This window comes from Anarhichas minor, unplaced genomic scaffold (genome assembly GCF_050575085.1).
Source record: "Anarhichas minor isolate MPS153535 unplaced genomic scaffold, ASM5057508v1 ptg000025l, whole genome shotgun sequence".
Classification (NCBI taxonomy): Eukaryota; Metazoa; Chordata; class Actinopteri; order Perciformes; family Anarhichadidae; genus Anarhichas; species Anarhichas minor.
In genome coordinates this window covers 2,606,102-2,623,930 of record NW_027466471.1, presented here as the reverse complement: position 1 = coordinate 2,623,930, position 17,829 = coordinate 2,606,102, and the positions used below count along the sequence as shown (strand labels likewise).

At 42.2% G+C, this 17,829-nt stretch overlaps 1 protein-coding gene across 1 annotated transcript; it reads left to right on the top strand.

Moving 5' to 3' along the window:
- The first annotated feature begins 560 nt into the window (after window positions 1-560).
- Window positions 561-13,049, top strand: LOC142957321 (uncharacterized). The gene is made up of 2 exons (XM_076099059.1): window positions 561-1,019; window positions 10,170-13,049. The coding sequence occupies exons 1-2, from the start codon at window positions 809-811 to the stop codon at window positions 11,756-11,758; spliced, it is 1,800 nt and encodes a 599-aa protein (XP_075955174.1). The 5' UTR covers window positions 561-808; the 3' UTR covers window positions 11,759-13,049.
- The last annotated feature ends 4,780 nt before the right edge of the window (window positions 13,050-17,829 follow it).

Sequence of the window (17,829 nt, the reverse complement as noted above, 5' to 3'; positions counted from 1 at the left end):
AGAAACTAAAAGTATCATTAAACAGGTTGAAGGAAAGGTGGCAGAAGCAATGGGAAGAAGACAGGAAAGGACGATGGTTTTAGAGGAAAGTGGGAGACATGAGATGTGCAGGAAGGACCAGGAGAGATGAAACGGTGATATCAAGGCTTAGATTTGGACACACTGGCCTAAACAGTATGCTTCAAAAAATAGGTAAACAGGAAACAGGAAAATGAGACTATTGTGAGCAAGAGGAAACAATAGAACACGTTATTGTGCAATGTCAGAAATATGAGCAGGGAAGAGGGCAGCTGATTGGAGACCTCGGCAAGATGAAGGTACGGTTGGATATAGTGGATATTCTGCAAACGAACTCAAAAAGTGAATGTTATCAAGTATTATTTCAATATCTTAGATTAATTAATATTATTAAGAAAATGTGAGCCCGTTGTTTTGTTTCTTTTTTCTTTTGAATTTTTATATAAGTAACCCATTAGACATCCTGATCCACACCAGTTGGTGGCGGTAATGCACCAATTCATTGTTTGCCAACCGCCAATAAACCTCAAAGAAGAAGAACAACCACCTCGTGACCTTCCTCATCTGGAACCAGGGCTTCGTGTTTTCCACCGAAAGTAAAAGAGAGTGAGACGCACATTTAAAAACGAATGTAGCCGAACACGAACGGAAACACACGAAGGTATTTCACCATATTATCATATTGATTAGTGGAAAACGGGCATAATTTGTTAAACTTAGTTACACTTTATGTGTTCCGAGTTGTGAACCACATCACCACAAAGTGTGTACGCGTTTTATTTGATGTCCTATGAAGTCTGCAGCTTCGTCAGGAAGCAAACAAAGTGAAATGATGAACGGAGTTCCGCCACAGACCTCTCCTCTCCAGAGAGACACGAGGCTGCAGGAGGACCTCCAGCTGCTTCTTCCTCCGGTCGATCTCCCGCCTGAAGCCCGACGCCTCCTCCTCGTAGCCGGCCACGGTCCTCTCCACCACCGCCAAGATCTCCTGCGCGGCCGTGGTGAGTTTCTCGGTAACGATTCCTCTCAGAATCTCGGCTTTAGACATGTCGAGCGTCTCGGAGTAGCTGCTTCTCTTCATCCAGTAAAACATATTTTAAATATGTCCCACACACACACTGGTGTGAATTCACGCGCAACAACAACTGAAGATGTAGTTCCGGGTTGTGGAGCGGTGCGGCTGTAAATGATGTCCGACGAGATACAAAACCAAAGGGGAACCCTTCATCTGAAAAGTGAATTAAGACAGATACTTTATTAATCCCAAAAGGGGAAATTTGTTCGTTATTTATATATATATATATATATATATATATATATATATTCATAAAGTATAAAAATGCACAATATATACAATAAAATAGAATAATATTAATTTAACTAACTAAACAGTAGTGTACCGTTCGAATGAACTAACTAATAATTAATAGTAGTTCAGGGCAGTATAGATTCAAATCCAGCCTTAATCTCAGTTCATGCTTGGAACTCCTCTGGAATTCCTCTAGGCTGCCCTATAGCGTCTAACTGGAGATGTTGGTCCGCCGTGTATTGTCTTCTTTACCTACGCCTCCCATCAGACGCTTCCCCCATCACTCACCCCCTCATATAGCACCACTATCGGTAACCTCATCAGAACCAATGCGCAAAGCCCAACCCATCTTGGAGGCAGAATATTCAGTAAAACATTTTCCCCACACATCCAATAACTGTCGGCTGTGCCTGTTGTTTGTTCACTTAACAAATGGAGAGTGGGAACGGTCATAGTTATGTTGTCAGAGTAACGGCTCCATTATTATTGTTATCTCTTCCCGTTGTAACTGATGGGGCCGCTGAGGTAAGTTGTATGGTAACCCTGCTGCTCAACTCTTGGTTTATTATCATCCCAGAGACACTCAGGGAACTGTCCTAGTCACACGTCCCCCTTCACTGTTTACGGCTATACATTTGAGTGCATATGTTCTGTTGGGTTGGATTATCTCGTCTTTCAGTTCCATCACCCATCCAGATGTCTTCGGTGCCACCCTCACCCCACACTCAACAGTTTTCCATGCTGACACACCGGTGACATTATTAATACTCCACCCACACAGCTCATTCTGCTTCTCTTCACCCTCTATCATCTCTAATACATGGATTTCTCTTTTCGCTAAGTTAACTGTCACCCCTTGATATTGGATGCGCAACTTTATGTTGTTGTTTACCAATTCATACGCTAGTATTATGGGTTTAGGATCACCATTATCCACTCGTACTAGTTAATTCGGTCAAGTCATTTGGACTCCTTGTGAAGTGTCAATGTTTTTTATTCCCACATGTACACATGATTAGACATGATTTGGGTTCCACAGTCGGCTCGTTCTGACCTCAACGTCAAGCTGATCTCCTGCCGTTATGGTAATTAAACACTGGTCCAATCCCCACTTTAACGCTTGCTTACCTTTACTATGCCTGCACAGTTTTGACACTTCTACTTTATACTGTTTTTCTCCTTCGTCGTCTATTTCTACGTGTATTAGCGTGCAACTGTCTGAACCCTGGATAGGCCGGTTTGAACTTAAATGGCAATGCTGGCATAGGTCCTGGTCTAGCATGGGTTGGAATATGTGTGGTTGCGTCATACTCATCTGAGTCATGGTTTCTGGCTCTCCTCCAGGATGGCTGAGTCACCGTCTGGGCGCTGACCTGCATGCTCTGTGGTGTCACAGGTTTCAGCACCGTCAGTCTCTCCTGCCCCACGCTTCCTAACAGCATCCATATCAGAACGCCCATTAGTTTCAACACATGTTCCAGGGTTACCTTGTTTGTCATTTTTTTCTCACTTCGCACTGCTCTTGGTTTTGTCTTGGACTTTCGTGCAATGGCTCAAGTGATACTACGTTGTACTTCTTTCGACCTGGACCGCTGGTAGCATTGCTCGCACCACTCTATAGGGACCATCCTGCCTTGGCTCGTGCCACTTTCGTCGGAAGACTTTAACACACACCTGGTACCACTGGGTTCTCTGGCTTCTGGTCGGAGCCTGGCTCTTTTCCCTTCTCTTGCAAGTAGATGGATCTATGTATGGTAGTGAGTTGCTTCATATAGTCTGTAGGAGCCAGGTGTGGCCTGTGTCGTTTTGTATGCCCTTTTTTGTCACTTCCGGTGCACTTCCGGTGATTGAGTCACGTGGTGCTGGGAATAGCCACAATGGGGGTTTATCAGCTGTCAGTAGAGTTAGACTAGGGAAAGGATTGGATGGAGAGGGGGTGAGAGAGGGAGCCTTATTTTTTGTTGATCGTTATTTCATGTTATTTTTACACGTTATTCACATTAATACTGACAAATTATTGAGTTATGATTGTATGCTATCTAGAATCAACGTTTATTTGTTGCCCACAAATAAACACTCGAAACTCATCCACTGGATTCCGGAAGTCATTTACGTTACAGCCAGCGCGTCCGCAAGTTTAAATCTCCTCTACTTAGCCTCTCGTTGACTAAAGGAAAATTGCCGATAGTCATCTACATTGTCAACAAAAATCGAATTACAAGTACAACAAAACTTATGGAGCCACGTCACTTTCGGCGTTGATGAAACTGACGCGGAGGATTGCGATCGCCGTGTTGAGCCTTCACTTTGCTCCTGACAGCGACCGGCTGCCCGACAAGATCGCGAGCCGAACGGTGGTATGTAACCTGCGTTTTCTACTGTGTGTGGCTTGTTTGGAACGCAGTTTGAATCGGTTACTGCCGCATGTCGAAGTGTGTGTTGTTGCCCTTTCGCCGTGGGTTTGCCGCTGCGTGGATTAACGTACATTGTGTTGGAGCCTTGAAACGGAGCATTGTGCGCTGTGGACTCGGCGCGTTGGACGCTAATACGGCGCCTTTATTCCAGTGCTACATCTGTTGAGGTTGCTGGCTTCAAATTGAATTTCTACTGTGAAGGTCATTGCCTTGATTGTTTGAAATGAGTGCCTCAAGGACTGGTTCGATGGTTGGCACATCGGAAAAGGAGAAACGAACAAGATCTCTAACTGAAAAGGCTCTGGCAAACAAAATTGAGACAATACAGAAGAAATGTAAAAAGGAAATTAACAGAATAAAATACCAGATACAGTCTCTAAAGGAGCTCATAAGAGATGATGAAAATACTTCACAAGTTAAATCACAACTTGATGTTTTGATGCAATCATTCGAAAATGTCACAGCATTGCACACATCTCTGATGCCTTTACTTCCATCCGATGAACAAGAAAAACTAAATGCATGGTTCACAAGCATCAACAAATACAACCAAGGATTTATTGAGGATGTTAAAGCGTGGTTTACAAATCCCAGCGAACATCCAAACAATCCTCTATCAGAGCTACCTCATGACATGGAATGGCTGCAGGAAACTCTGCCAGGGAAAGAAAATGGAGCTCACAAGAAGTCTCTATCTGGTCAACATGATGTTCAGGATGAAATATTGCCATGTGACAGTATTTCAAACCACAGCAGCAGGAGACGCACTTTAAATTCAAACGTTTCCACAACATCATCTGCACGTCTCAGAGCAGAGGCTGAAATGGCTGCTTTGCTTGACCGTCAAAGGTTACTTTACATTACATTACAGTCATTTAGCAGACGCTTTTATCCAAAGCGACTTACAATTCAGAGTCTGTCACATTTCTACACCGTAGGCACAGCTACGGGAGCAATTGGGGTTAAGTGTCTTGCTCAAGGACACATCGACATGCGGTTTGAACCGCCGACCCTCTGATTGAAAGACGGCCCTGCTATCCACTTAGCCACAATCGCCCACTTAATCGGTTACTTAATGAAAAGCATGCTCTCGAGGAACAGGAAGAGCAAATAAGAAAACGCAAAGAACATCTACAGTTTGAAGCAGACATTGCTGCATCTGTGGCGAAAGTCAACGTTTTACGAGCCTCTGGATCTGGTGTGTGGAGTGCTGCTTCCCGGCGATCAACCGGCATGGAATCATATTTCGAAAAACAGGTGAAAACTGTCGAAGTGCTTAATATTGACGCAGAGACTTTCATACCACATACTACTGAAAGGACTGGAAAAGGAGAACCAGCAATTGGAAATGCTGAGTCACATTTTGGAGCGACAAGACCAAGACAAAGGGAAGCAGTTAACGGCATACATCTCCACCAGGAGGCACCAGAGCTCATAAGACAGAGCACACTTCCAATCACCACAGCTCATCCAGTATCGTATCATAGAGATGTCAATACACCCTCTTTCATGAACAGCAGTAATAATCTGAATCAGTTATTGTCTATAATGGAAAAACAAAATGAAATAACTGCAATGCTGGTGCACCAACAACGTCTGTCATCTCTGCCTAAGAGAGATATCCAAACGTTTGATGGAGATCCTCTGCAGTACCATGCTTTCATGCGAACATTCGAGCAAATAATTGATGGAAGGACTGACGATGCTGAAGATTGCCTGCACTTCCTGGAACAGTACACCAGAGGGCGACCAAAGGAGCTTGTCAGAAGCTGTCAACACATGACTGATGGCACCGGATATGGAAAGGCGAAAGCTTTACTGCATGAACACTTTGGAAATGAGTTTATGGTAGCATCTGCCTATTTAGACAAAGTCTCTTCATGGCAAACAATTATGTCAGAGGACGGAAAGGCTTTACAGGCATACGGCCTGTTTTTGCGTGGATGTTGCAATGCCATGGAGGAGGTTCACAGTCTGTGCGAATTAAACACACCTGCTAATATGCTCACTGTGATAAGGAGATTACCCTACAACCTAAGGGACAAATGGCGAACAGTGGCATGTGACATCCAGGAAAGGCATAGCCGAAGAGCTATGTTTGCTGATATTGTGGGTTTTATTGAGCGTCAAGTAAAGATTTTAACAGATCCTGTATTTGGAAACATACAATGTGTTCCAAAGTTACTGGTGCACAAAGAAGACAACAGAGCAAAACCTTCACCACTCTCGAGGGCTAAAGGAAATAGCTTTGCCACTACAGTTGAAAGAAAGACCACGTCGGAGAACACTGTTGTAGATGGACACTCACCTGAAAGGACTTGCTTCTACTGTAAAGGTGGACACATGTTGGAGTTGTGCGCTTTATTGGAGAAGAGGGCACACAGTGAGAAGATTGATTTCCTGAAAAAGAATGGAGTTTGTTTTGGCTACTTGTGTACTGGGCACATCAGCAAGGACTGCAGGAAATGTCCTGTCTTGCGAAACATGTGGTTTAAGACACCGTAGTATGCTTCACATCCATCCTGAGGAAAGAGCACATTTGGAGAAAGGCAAGAGCAACCTTGAGTGTACAGTGGATAGTTCTCTGGTTGCAGTCCAAACCAGTGGTCTCACTGGGGCCGGTGAACGAAACTGTAAGCTAGCTATCGTACCAGTAAAGGTCAAATCTACAAAAGGTCAAAGGACAGTGGAAACCTATGCCTTCTTGGACCAAGGAAGTTCAGCATCCTTCTGCACAACGGGTCTGATGGATAAACTGAATCTCTCTGGGAGAAAAACCAAGATTCTTTTGCGCACCATGGGCCAAGAGAAAATTGTGGACAGTTAGATTGTATCAGACTTGGAAGTGGCTGGATTGGATAGTGGGTCGTACTGCAAAATGCCAGACATCTTTACTCAACATAGAATGCCCGTGAACAGGAGTAACATCCCGCAACACCTGCACAAATGGCCTCATTTGAAACAAATCTACCTGCCCGAAATAGATGCAGATGTGGTCTTGATGGGCATGGATGTGCCCAGAGCTTTGGAACCACTCAAAGTCATCCGGAGTGTGAACAAAGGGCCATACGCCATCAAGACAATGCTTGGTTGGACAGTGAATGGACCACTTGGTGGAGAATGCTGTGATGGAGCTGTGAGTCATCCTGCGGTGACTATCAACAGGATTTCTGCTGAACTCTGGAAACAGCAATTTAAAAGCGACTTCCCTGAATGCAGTCAAGATGTACAGGCAGATGGCCAACAAGACTGTGAAACTTTTGGACTGCCACTACAGCATTGCTTTACCTCTAAAGAACAGAGAGATGAGCATGCCTAACAACTGAGACTGCAGAACAGCCTGCCCTTAACCTGAAGAGGAGGCTAATTAGGGATGTGTCATTCCACAAAGAATACAGCGCCTTGATGAACGACCTCATACCCGGTGGATATGCGGAGAGCGTCCCAGCCTCGGACCTGGAACGCAGTGACGGAAAAGCTTGGTATATTCCACACCACGGGGTATACCATCCCAAGAAAGGAAAGATCCAAGTCATCCTTGATTGTGGAGCATCATTTCAAGGGTTGAGTACGAATACGACAACTCCAGAACAAGACCTCGACCAGCTGTGTATGCAGGCCCATAACCACGATCTGCCTTCATCAGGAGTCGGTTGAATCCCGATTACTCTACCTTGACGATACGACTTTGATTTGACTTGACTTGACTCAAGAGTGATGGTAAAGATCACTCTCAACGCTAGGCTAAGTGCTAGAAACCTCTGGCCTAGAGAAGAAAGAAGACTTTTTTGTTGTTTACTTTTTACCATGGACTATCCTACATTTAAATGTGTATTCTCTTGCACATGTAATGCATTTGTAATTATTACTACATAGAAGGTAATAATTAGGGGCCGGAATGTAGGAGCCAGGTGTGGCCTGTGTCATTTTGTATGCCCTTTTTTGTCACTTCCGGTGCACTTCCGGTGATTGAGTCACGTGGTGCTGGGAATAGCTACAATGGGGGTTTATCAGCTGTCAGTAGAGTTAGACTTGGGGAAGGAGAGGGGGTGAGAGAGGGAGCCTTCTTTTTTGTTGACCGCTATTTCATGTTATTTTTACACGTTATTCACATTAATACTGACAAATTATTGAGTTATGATTGTATGCTATCTAGAATCAACGTTTATTTGTTGCCCACAAATAAACACTCGAAACTCATCCACTGGATTCCGGAAGTCATTTACGTTACAGCCAGCGCATCCGCAAGTTTAAATCGCCTCTACTTAGCCTCTCGGTGACTAAAGGAAAATTGCCGATAGTCATCTACATAGTCCTTTAACTCTATTTGCAGCTGCTCTAGTGGGGGTTCCTTGTAGGGGCCTCTAAGTTGAGGTGCGGGCACAGCTCTACCTGTTAGCATTTCATGCGGTGTTAGGCGCATGCTCCTGTGAGTTTGCATGCAATAACCCATTAGCGCGAGTGGCAAAGCATCCACCCAGTTTAGCTTAGTGCTTGCACAGGTCTTATTCAACTTCGCCTTTAACGTTACGTTATTCTGTTCCACTAAACCTTGCCCTTGTGGGTGGTACACGGCCCTCAACTGTTGTAAAATCCCCGTGGCTACTTTATGCACAAATGCTGAACCATTATCTGAGCTTATTTCTGATGGTATGCCAAATCGTGGAATGACTTCCTTTGTCAGAAACTTGACTACAGTTTCAGCTCCTATGTTTTTTGATGCAGTTGCTTCCACCCAGGGACTGAATTGATCAATTACCACTAGCATGTAGCGCTTTCCATATGCTGATGTCTACATAGTTTATGACTATGTGTTTGAACGGCCCTTCAGGGACTGGGATGTGTCCCATCTGTGTTTTTATGCTTTTCCGCACATTGTTTTGAGCACAGATTTCACTTGACACCGACCAACATCTCCAGTTAGATGCTATAGGGCAGCCTAAAGGAATTCCAGAGGAGTTCCAAATGAGATTAAGATGGATTTGAATCTATACTGCCCTGAAGTACTATTAAGAAGAGAACTAAGGTATAAAAGTCAGACATAAAATCTCTGACTTTTTGGATCTGTTGTGAACTTGTCATTGTTAGCACAAGAATAAACGGTCCCCACTGGTTGCAACAAGAATTGCGTCTCTCCTCTTCATTCTGCCACAACACCTCCACCAGGGTTGTCCCTTGTCACCAATCCTTTGTGATTTTCACAGACAAGATTTAAAGTCACAACCGGGAGGAGAAGATTGTTTGTTTGGTTTGGGGACCTCAGAATTGCGTCTCGGCTCTTTGCAGATGATGTGGTTCTATTGGCTCCTTCAGAACGTGATCTTCAGCACGCACTGGGGTGGTTTGAGGCTGAGTGTAAAGTTCAGGGACAAGAGTCAGAACCTCCAAGGCCATGGTCCTTTCCTGGAAGACTATGGATTGCACCCTCAGCTTTGGGAGTGAGTCACTGCCCAAAGCAAAGGCAGTATCTCAGGTTCTTGTTCACAGTGAGGATGAAATGGAGTGTGAGATGGACAGACGGTTTAGTGCGGGTGTTGTGTCGTACAGTTGTGGTGAAGAGGGAGCTGAGCCAGAAAGCAAAACTCTCGATTTAACCAGTCCATCTACGGTCCGACCCTCACCTATGGTCATGAGCTTCTGGTAGTGATCGAAAGTATGAAATCGTGGATACAAGCTGCTGCAATGAGCTTCCTTCGCTGGGATCAGCCTTAAAGATAGAATGAGGAGCTTAGACATCTGGAGGAAGCTTGGAGTAGAGCTGCCGCAACTTCACGTGGACAAGGATCCAGCTGAGGTGGTTTGGAGAACTGATCAGGATCTTACTGGACGCCTCCCTTTAGATGTTTTCTGGGCACATCCAACTGGTAAGAGGCCCCGGAGTACCAAGAACACGCTGAAGAGATTATTGATCTGGACTGGCCTGGGAACACCTTGGGGTTCCCCAGGAAGAGCTGGAAAGCATTGCTGGGGAGAGGGACGTCTGTATTACCCTTTAATTTACATCTTCGTTCAGCTGACGAAACCTCTCTGATATTACTGTATTACATTCATAAGTATAGACACAAATTGAACTTTAGAGCCATATTTCACTGTTTTGTCATATTTGTAGACGAGCCGTGGACAGTAGATAAGGACACTTGTATTTACATATGAGAGAAAAACACTCCCACTACGTCTGTAGCGAGTGGAAGCAGATATCTGCTGTCGCACATCAACTCAACTCCAAAATACGGCTCTTAATAAAGTACTGCCATTCTTAAAGTAACTGTACTAATGAAATGGGGTATTGAACTGTTTTTTAACGGCAGGGTATTGCGACACTTCTTTAGTATCGGTATGATGTGTAACACTAGATCTCAGTAACATAATGTAATGATACCAGAGACATCAGTGTGACCTCACAGTTGTCCATAATGTTCTCCCTGCAGATTTTCAGCCGCTGTTGGTGATAAAAGAAGTTATCCCCCCTGAGTGGAGCCCCAGCCTGGACCAGGAGGACCAAGAGCCCCTCCGCATAAAAGAGGAGCAGAGGGACCAAGAGCCCCTCCGCATAAAAGAGGAGAAGAAGGACCAAGAGCCCCTCCGCATAAAAGAGGAGCAGGAGCACCAAGAGCCCCTCTGCATAAAAGAGGAACCAGAGGAACTCTGGACCAGTCTGGAGGCAGAGCACCTCAAAGGGCTGGAGGAGGCAGATGTCACCAGGTTCCTATTCAATACTGTGCTTTTGAAGATTGAAGATGTCGATGAGATACCTCCGTCTTCACAGCTTCATCATAGCCAAAAGGAGGATAACAGAGAGGCAGAGCCTCCAGCCAGCATCTCAGCTACTGATGGAGAGGACTGTGGAGGATCAGGACCAGCCGGGAACCTAGATCCAGATTGTCTTGCACAACCGAATGCTAATGATGAAATGGTTTCTGACTCCCCTGAGACGGAAGTCAGTTATGATGATTGGCAAAAGCCTTTGTTAGATTCTGGATCAGAAACTGAGGACAGTGACAGTGATTGGAAGGAGACCAGGGCACCAGATTCTGCTACACATGCTCTGAAAGTTAAGGAAACCATTGTAAGGGATGTAGTCTGTAACACTGGCAAGAAATCCTTCAGCTTCTTCAAGTGTAGTAATAGATTTTTCTACAAGGGTTTTCATTCACAGAAAAGAGTCCAAACGGGAAGGAAACGATTTGGATGTGATGTTTGTGGGAAAATATTTACAGAGCAGGGAAGTCTGAAGAGACACATGAGTGTTCACACAGGAGAGAAACCATTTGGATGTGATGTTTGTGGGAACAATTTTACAGAGCAGGGAAGTCTGAAGAGACACATGAGAGTTCACACAGGAAAGAAACCATTTGGATGTGATGTTTGTGGGAACAATTTTACAGAGCAGGGAAGTCTGAAGAAACACATGAGAGTTCACACAGGAGAGAAACCATTTGGATGTAATGTTTGTGCGAAAAGATTTACACAGAAGGGAAATCTGAGGACACACATGATAGTTCACACACAAGAGAAACCATTTGGATGTGATGTTTGTGGGAAAAGATTTACACTGAAGGGAAATCTGAGGACACACATGACAGTTCACACAGGAGAGAAACCATTTGGATGTGATGTTTGTGGGAAGATATTTACACGTGAGGGATGTCTGAAGACACACATGAGAGTTCACACAGGAGAGAAACTTTTTGGATGTGATGTTTGTGGGAAAAGATTTACAGAGCAGGGAAGTCTGAAGTCACACATGAGAGTTCACACAGGAGAGAAACCATTTGGATGTGATGTTTGTGGGAAAAGATTTACACAGCAGGGAAATCTGAAGGAACACATTAGAGTTCACACACGAGAGAAACCATTTGGATGTGATGTTTGTGGGAAAAGATTTACACTGAAGGGAAATCTGAGGACACACATGAGAGTTCACACAGGAGAGAAACCATTTGGATGTGATGTTTGTGGGAAAAGATTTACAGTGCAGGGAAGTCTGAAGATACACATGAGAGTTCACACAGGATAAAAATGTATCTTTTCACTTTGTTGTGAAAGATGAATTACCTAAATGTGTTGGTAGGAACCACTGTAGTTTTCATTGTCTTATATTTCCGTCTTTGTTTGTAATTGAGAAGAAAGGGGAAGTGTTTTCCAAACATATATATCTCAATTACATTCAAAGCAATGACAAAAAACAGTAGTTCTGTGATGGTGGAAACAAAAAAAGGAACCAAAGACTCTGTTCATCAGAAGAAATATGTGTATTTAATATGCAACATTTAGTTTAATGTCTAATCAATACATATTCAAACTGATTGTATTTTTAAAGTGTAATAGGAGACCTGTATGAAAAGAAACTGCATCAATGGGTTTGCTTGTTTTTTCTTTCTTTGTGTTTCCTAGAAATCTGATGAAATGTAACTAATAATAATTAGGGGTGGGGGAAAAATCGATACAGCATAGTATCGCGATTTTTTGCGTGGCGATATTGTATCGATACAAGGACGCCAAGTATCGATCTTTTATTATATACATTTTTTTTTTTTTTTTTAGAAAAATCAAATCAATTGCTATTTCAGTCCACTATATGGTTATTTTTCTGGTGAGGTCAGCAAAGGTCCCGGGTCAGCGTGATTGGTAGGAAGTTGGTCAAAACAAAGATAGATACATCTGGCCTCACAACGGGGTAAAATCTGCCAACAGTAGCCAGGCTCATGGGGAGAGTGCAGCGCATAACTGGCTCTCTGCCCTCGACGTCCACGCATCGCAAGTTATACTGAGTTATATAACTCTTATATCCTACTTATATAAGTTATAGTTCATATACTGAGTCCACACGTTTGCATTTAGTTAAGTTGGACTGTAGTAATACATTCACTTTGTCAGGTTCATGCAACATTTATGACATTGTTGGTCAGTCTGTCTGCTTGACAATCATATTTTGCTGCAATAAAAATGATTGAAGTGAGATGAACAGACTGAAAACTTTATCTTATTAGATAAAACATGTTGACACAGTTTTCCGTTGGGGACATAATTTGAAGTTGAAAAAAGTAATAAATCGCAATATAGGCCTATGGTATCGCAATACTCAGAATATCGTGATAATATCGCAGTATCGTGATAATATCGTATCGTGACCTAAGTATCGTGATAATATCGTATCGCGGGACCTCTGGTGATTCCCACCCCTAATAACAATAATAACTCCCTAAATGATAGTTATCATTGGGAAAGTGTCTTTTTTTACTTTTGTCTACAGGTCAGCATACAGTTCAACATATTTTTTCATGAAATAAATGAAGAGAAAGATCAAACGTGATGGTTGAGTTTGTTTTTATGATCTGATGAAACCAACCATAAAACAATCATTCAGGAAATTTCAGACAAATGATGTTTATTTCAATCAGGAGAGAGTTTATTAGAATTTAACAATAATTTACTAAACATGCATAAAATATGAATAGTACAAAGTCTTTGGCGATTGGACTCCATCCTGAAGTAGGATAACTGAGGGGTAGTGATGCTGAAGTCAGATAAAGCCTAATCCCCCAAAAGAGATTTATTTTATATGAATAAATAAAATAAATACCTTACCTACTAACGCAGAGAATTCCTAAGCAAAATAGAAAATTAGTCATGAGAGAAAGTTGAAGGGTAGAACTTGTTAGCGTGATATTTCATGAGTTGACATTAAACCAGAGTTAAGAGAAGTCAAGTTAACCAAAGCAAAGGATAGAGTAGGGTCTCGATGGACCGCAGAACAGGATAGTGCGGGTCTAGATAGATCACAGTAAAGAATAGAGGGATTTCAACCGATCCCAGAAATGATCTCGATCGCTCTCGATAGACCGCAGGAAAGGATAGGTTGAAGTCATGTTAGACTGCAGAACTGAATAGTTGGGGGTCGCAATTACTCAGCACGACTTGACGGGTCAACTCAGACTGGGAAATGAGAAAATTGGGCAAAGGTCGGACTGGGAATCCTCCAGCATGCAGACTCTGAGGACGTGGTGGGTCGGCTCCTCGCCGAGGCGGGGTCTGCCACATCTCCTGTCAGACTGAACCGACGGAGACGATTCAGCTGTGGTATTTCATCAAAAACATTTTATTGTACATGTCATTTAAAATCTCCCCACAAATAAATCGTCAATCAGATTGTGTAAAAGACATTAAATTGTGAGCTCCTCAGTGAAACTATAAAGTCATGATTGATTCATCTGACACCAACAGTCATGTGACAACAAATATGTTAAACTTTGAGTGAACTTCAGGCTGCTGAACACAGAGAGGAGAGAAGAGGCTGGAAGTAGAGGATGTAAATAGTTTAATATTTATAGATATAGAGCCTCCATTTATTTCCACTACAACTGTTCTATTTCTAACTGTTATTCTGGGATGACGACGGCATGTTCGGGACATTTTAGGTAAAAAATAATAAAAGTTACGGAGACTGGGAAATATTATGAGAAAAACCTTAAAATAAAAGATGTACATTTATAGAAAAAAGTACACATTCTCTGAGATTCAATTCGTACATTTACAAACAAAATTGAACATTTTCTGAGATTATTAAATCATACATTTGCAAGAATTTTTTTTTTTGAGATAGATATTTTATATATGAATTATTTATGAATTATCATTTTATCTTCTAATTTAGATTCATTCATTTATTTATTTTTGATTTACTAATTTATTTTTAAACTATTCATTCTATAGTTTTTATATATTTATTAATTTATTAATTGTCTTTTATTTATTGAATTGCTTTTATTTATCATTTATTTATTCATGATTATTTATTTTGTTTTCATTTATTCATTTTTGTGTTTACTCACTATTTATTAATTAATTTGTTATTAAATTATTCATTAAGTATTATTTTTTTACTATTTAATTGTTGATGATTAAATTGACGAGAAGATTTGGTAAATTTTTCATGGGCGCCCCAATGTGGCCCCATTTAAAAGGGAAATAAACCGGCTTTCCAACGGTATGAGATTTATTGCCAAGAAGCATTGTTACAACAAAGAATGTAATGCTATAATATACAACACATGGAGAGAAATACAAATAAAGTAATTCAATAAGACTCATTTGTGCATTAAAAACATTCAATATATAAGTAGTGTGATTAAATAATAGTAATTGTTGATATGAAATGAAAGTTCTGTATAGTAGCTAGACTTTTTAGACAGAAGGAAAGACAATGATAAATTAGGATTGACAATCTCCTTTATTGGCCAAGTACGTGTAGAAAATCAATTTTACAGGGTTTCTTTGAACTGCTCTCAATTTATTTGTACAAAATGATATCTTCAGTTCTGGGTGTCCTGATGTTGTAGTCTGTTCCTGTCCAGTTCTAATCCAAACCACACAATGATGGATGTGCAGAGAACAGACTGGATTATTGCAGTGTAGAACTGGATCAGCAGCTCCTGAGGCAGGTTGAACTTCCACAACACAATTTACATTACAGTCATTTAGCAGACGCTTTTATCCAAAGCGACTTACAAGAAGTGTGTTCAACATCGGTATTCAAGAGAACTGCTAGTCACCAGAAGTCATAAGTGCATCTCCTTTAAACGAGCATAAACGAGAGCAGAAGTACAGAAACAAACTAGTTCGAATATGTGTAATGTAGTAAGGCAGCAGCGCAGTAAATAAACGCTGCGTTATGTGTCGCTTGAGACAGAGAGTGGGTGTAAGAATGATGCGTTAATGCTGGTGGTCAGGGAGTAAGTAAAGAGAGATTGTAATCATTGGGCCATTTATCAAACAGTTACAAAAGTCCTCTTTATCCAATCCTACCCCCACCAGAGGCTCATAGAGGTTTATCCAGGGACTTAATAGGGAGTCATATGCAACCCTTTATCAACTATCAATCTCTCCTTTATGGTATGAATAAAGAGTCAGGTAGAAAGTCAAAGAGACAGACAGAAACATCACACAGAAAGTCAGAGAGAGAGAGAGAGAGAGAGAGAGAGAGAGAGAGAGAGAGTCAACCAGAGTCAAACAGAAAGTCAAAGAGACAGACAGAAAAATCACACAGAAAGTCAGAGAGCCTTACCCCGCCCCAATTTACATGCACTGGCAAGTGCTTTGAGTTCAGCAGCCTGTGCAAAGGCTCAGACAGCAAAGTTTCAAATGCGCTTAGCTCTGGATTTGGAGAAACTACGGCATACCCTGCCACCAGCCCGGAATCAGACCGGTAGCAGGAGCCATCCACAAACATGGAGAGCTGGGGGCATGGCAGTGGCTCAGCCTCCAAATCTACCCGTGCTTTAAGGAAACGACTTGAGAACTACGACGCAATCGTGAGGAGTACCTTCATGTGGAAGAGTAAGCCGTTCGGCCGGGTTAACTGTATGACACCGAGAAATTGTCACTTCCGGCGTGGACAGAATTACGTCATAACCCGAGCGTCGTGCATTTGTGATAAAGAAATTTGGGGCTGTCAGAAGCGCGTGAAGACCGTGACTGGTGTACAACGTAAGGGCATGACCCATGGTTATGGTAGAGGCCTTCTCATAGGCATAGGTGGCAGATGCCAGACCCCTGTAACAGGGTGGCATGCCTCTGACAGTAGAGTCAAGCTGCGTGCTGAAGTAGGCCAACGGCTGCTTATGGCCTCCCTTCTGCTGAATCAATACGGCATTAGCAAAACCTTGTTGCATAGGAGGAAGATAATACAGCATATGGGAACAAAAGTCAAAGGAGAAATGAAATCACAACAAAGCTCCACAGCAGAACGAATGAGTACCAACGTGATAGCAAGAACTACGGAACAACAATAAACGAAAAATGTGATTGCACGACCCATGTAAAAAATAACCACAAAATAGGAGATTCAAAGAAATACTGCGCAATGGCCACGAGACTACAACACCAGAACAAAAACCTGTCCCTGAGAGTCAGAGGTAGCCACAGTAATAACACATAAAAGTCAGCGACACTGAGGTAGAGAACAAATGATTGTGTAGTAAGGCAGCAGCGCAGTAAATAAACGCTGCGTTATGTGTCGCTTGAGACAGAGAGTGGGTGTAAGAATGATGCGTTAATGCTGGTGGTCAGGGAGTAAGTAAAGAGAGATTGTAATCATTGGGCCGTTTATCAAACAGTTACAAAAGTCCTCTTTATCCGATCCTACCCCCACCAGAGGCTCATAGAAGGTTATCCAGGGACTTAATAGGGAGTCATATGCAACCCTTTATCAACTATCAATCTCTCCTTTATGGTATGAATAAAAAGTCAGACAGAAAGTCAAAAAGACAGACAGACAGAAAGTCAGAAGAAAGTCAGTCAGAAAGTCAGAGAGACAGACGGACAGACAGAAAGTCAGACAAAAAATCAGAGGGACAGACAGAAAGTCAGACAGAGTCAGAGAGACAGACAGAGCCAACCAGAGTGAAGCAGAAAGTCAAAGAGACAGACAGACAGAAAGTCAGACTGATAGAAAAGAGAGAGAATGAAAGAGAGATAGACGGATAGATAGTCAAATATATTATGACTTAAAAATGTCATTAAAATACATTTAATATATTTGTGCAACATTTCAACTGTTTTCATCCTTCCCCCATGCATTCCATCAATCTTCCAAAGCTTGTGTGCTGAGTAGTCTTTAACAATAACATACTGTGGCATTAGCACAGAATGTCATGACGTCTCATATCAGAGTAATGATAAAATCCCTTCTCTTCTACCTCCAACTAACTAAATCAGTATATTTGTTGCACAGTTGGTAGATGACGCAATTCTAAACACTGTATTGGTTGTAGGAGTCTCTCTGCACAATCAACTCATCACAGAATTCACTTCCTCCTCCGAACACTAGATGGTGGGCACGACTTACTCAGTAGTGTCAAAACTTCCATGGCTTTATATTCAGATATCACATTCAGAAGTAATGTTGTGTCACAAGTCCAAAGATTATTCCAAACCAACTGTTTGTTCACATTCAGTAGTGGCATTACCGTGGTTTAGTCTAATATTACAATATCTGTTAAGCAGTAGAGCGGAGCAGAAACAAGAAGACTGTCAAGTTGAATATGTAGTAAAGTTACATCTGAAAGTGTTTCTAACTTCTATTCACCA

Coding starts and splice junctions, on each gene's coding strand:
- LOC142957321 (XM_076099059.1), top strand. CDS start 809: ATGAAGTCTGCAGCTTCGTCAGGAAGCAAACAAAGTGAAATGATGAAC. Junction 1,020..10,169: donor AGATCTCCTGCGCGGCCGTG/GTGAGTTTCTCG, acceptor TTCTCCCTGCAG/ATTTTCAGCCGCTGTTGGTG.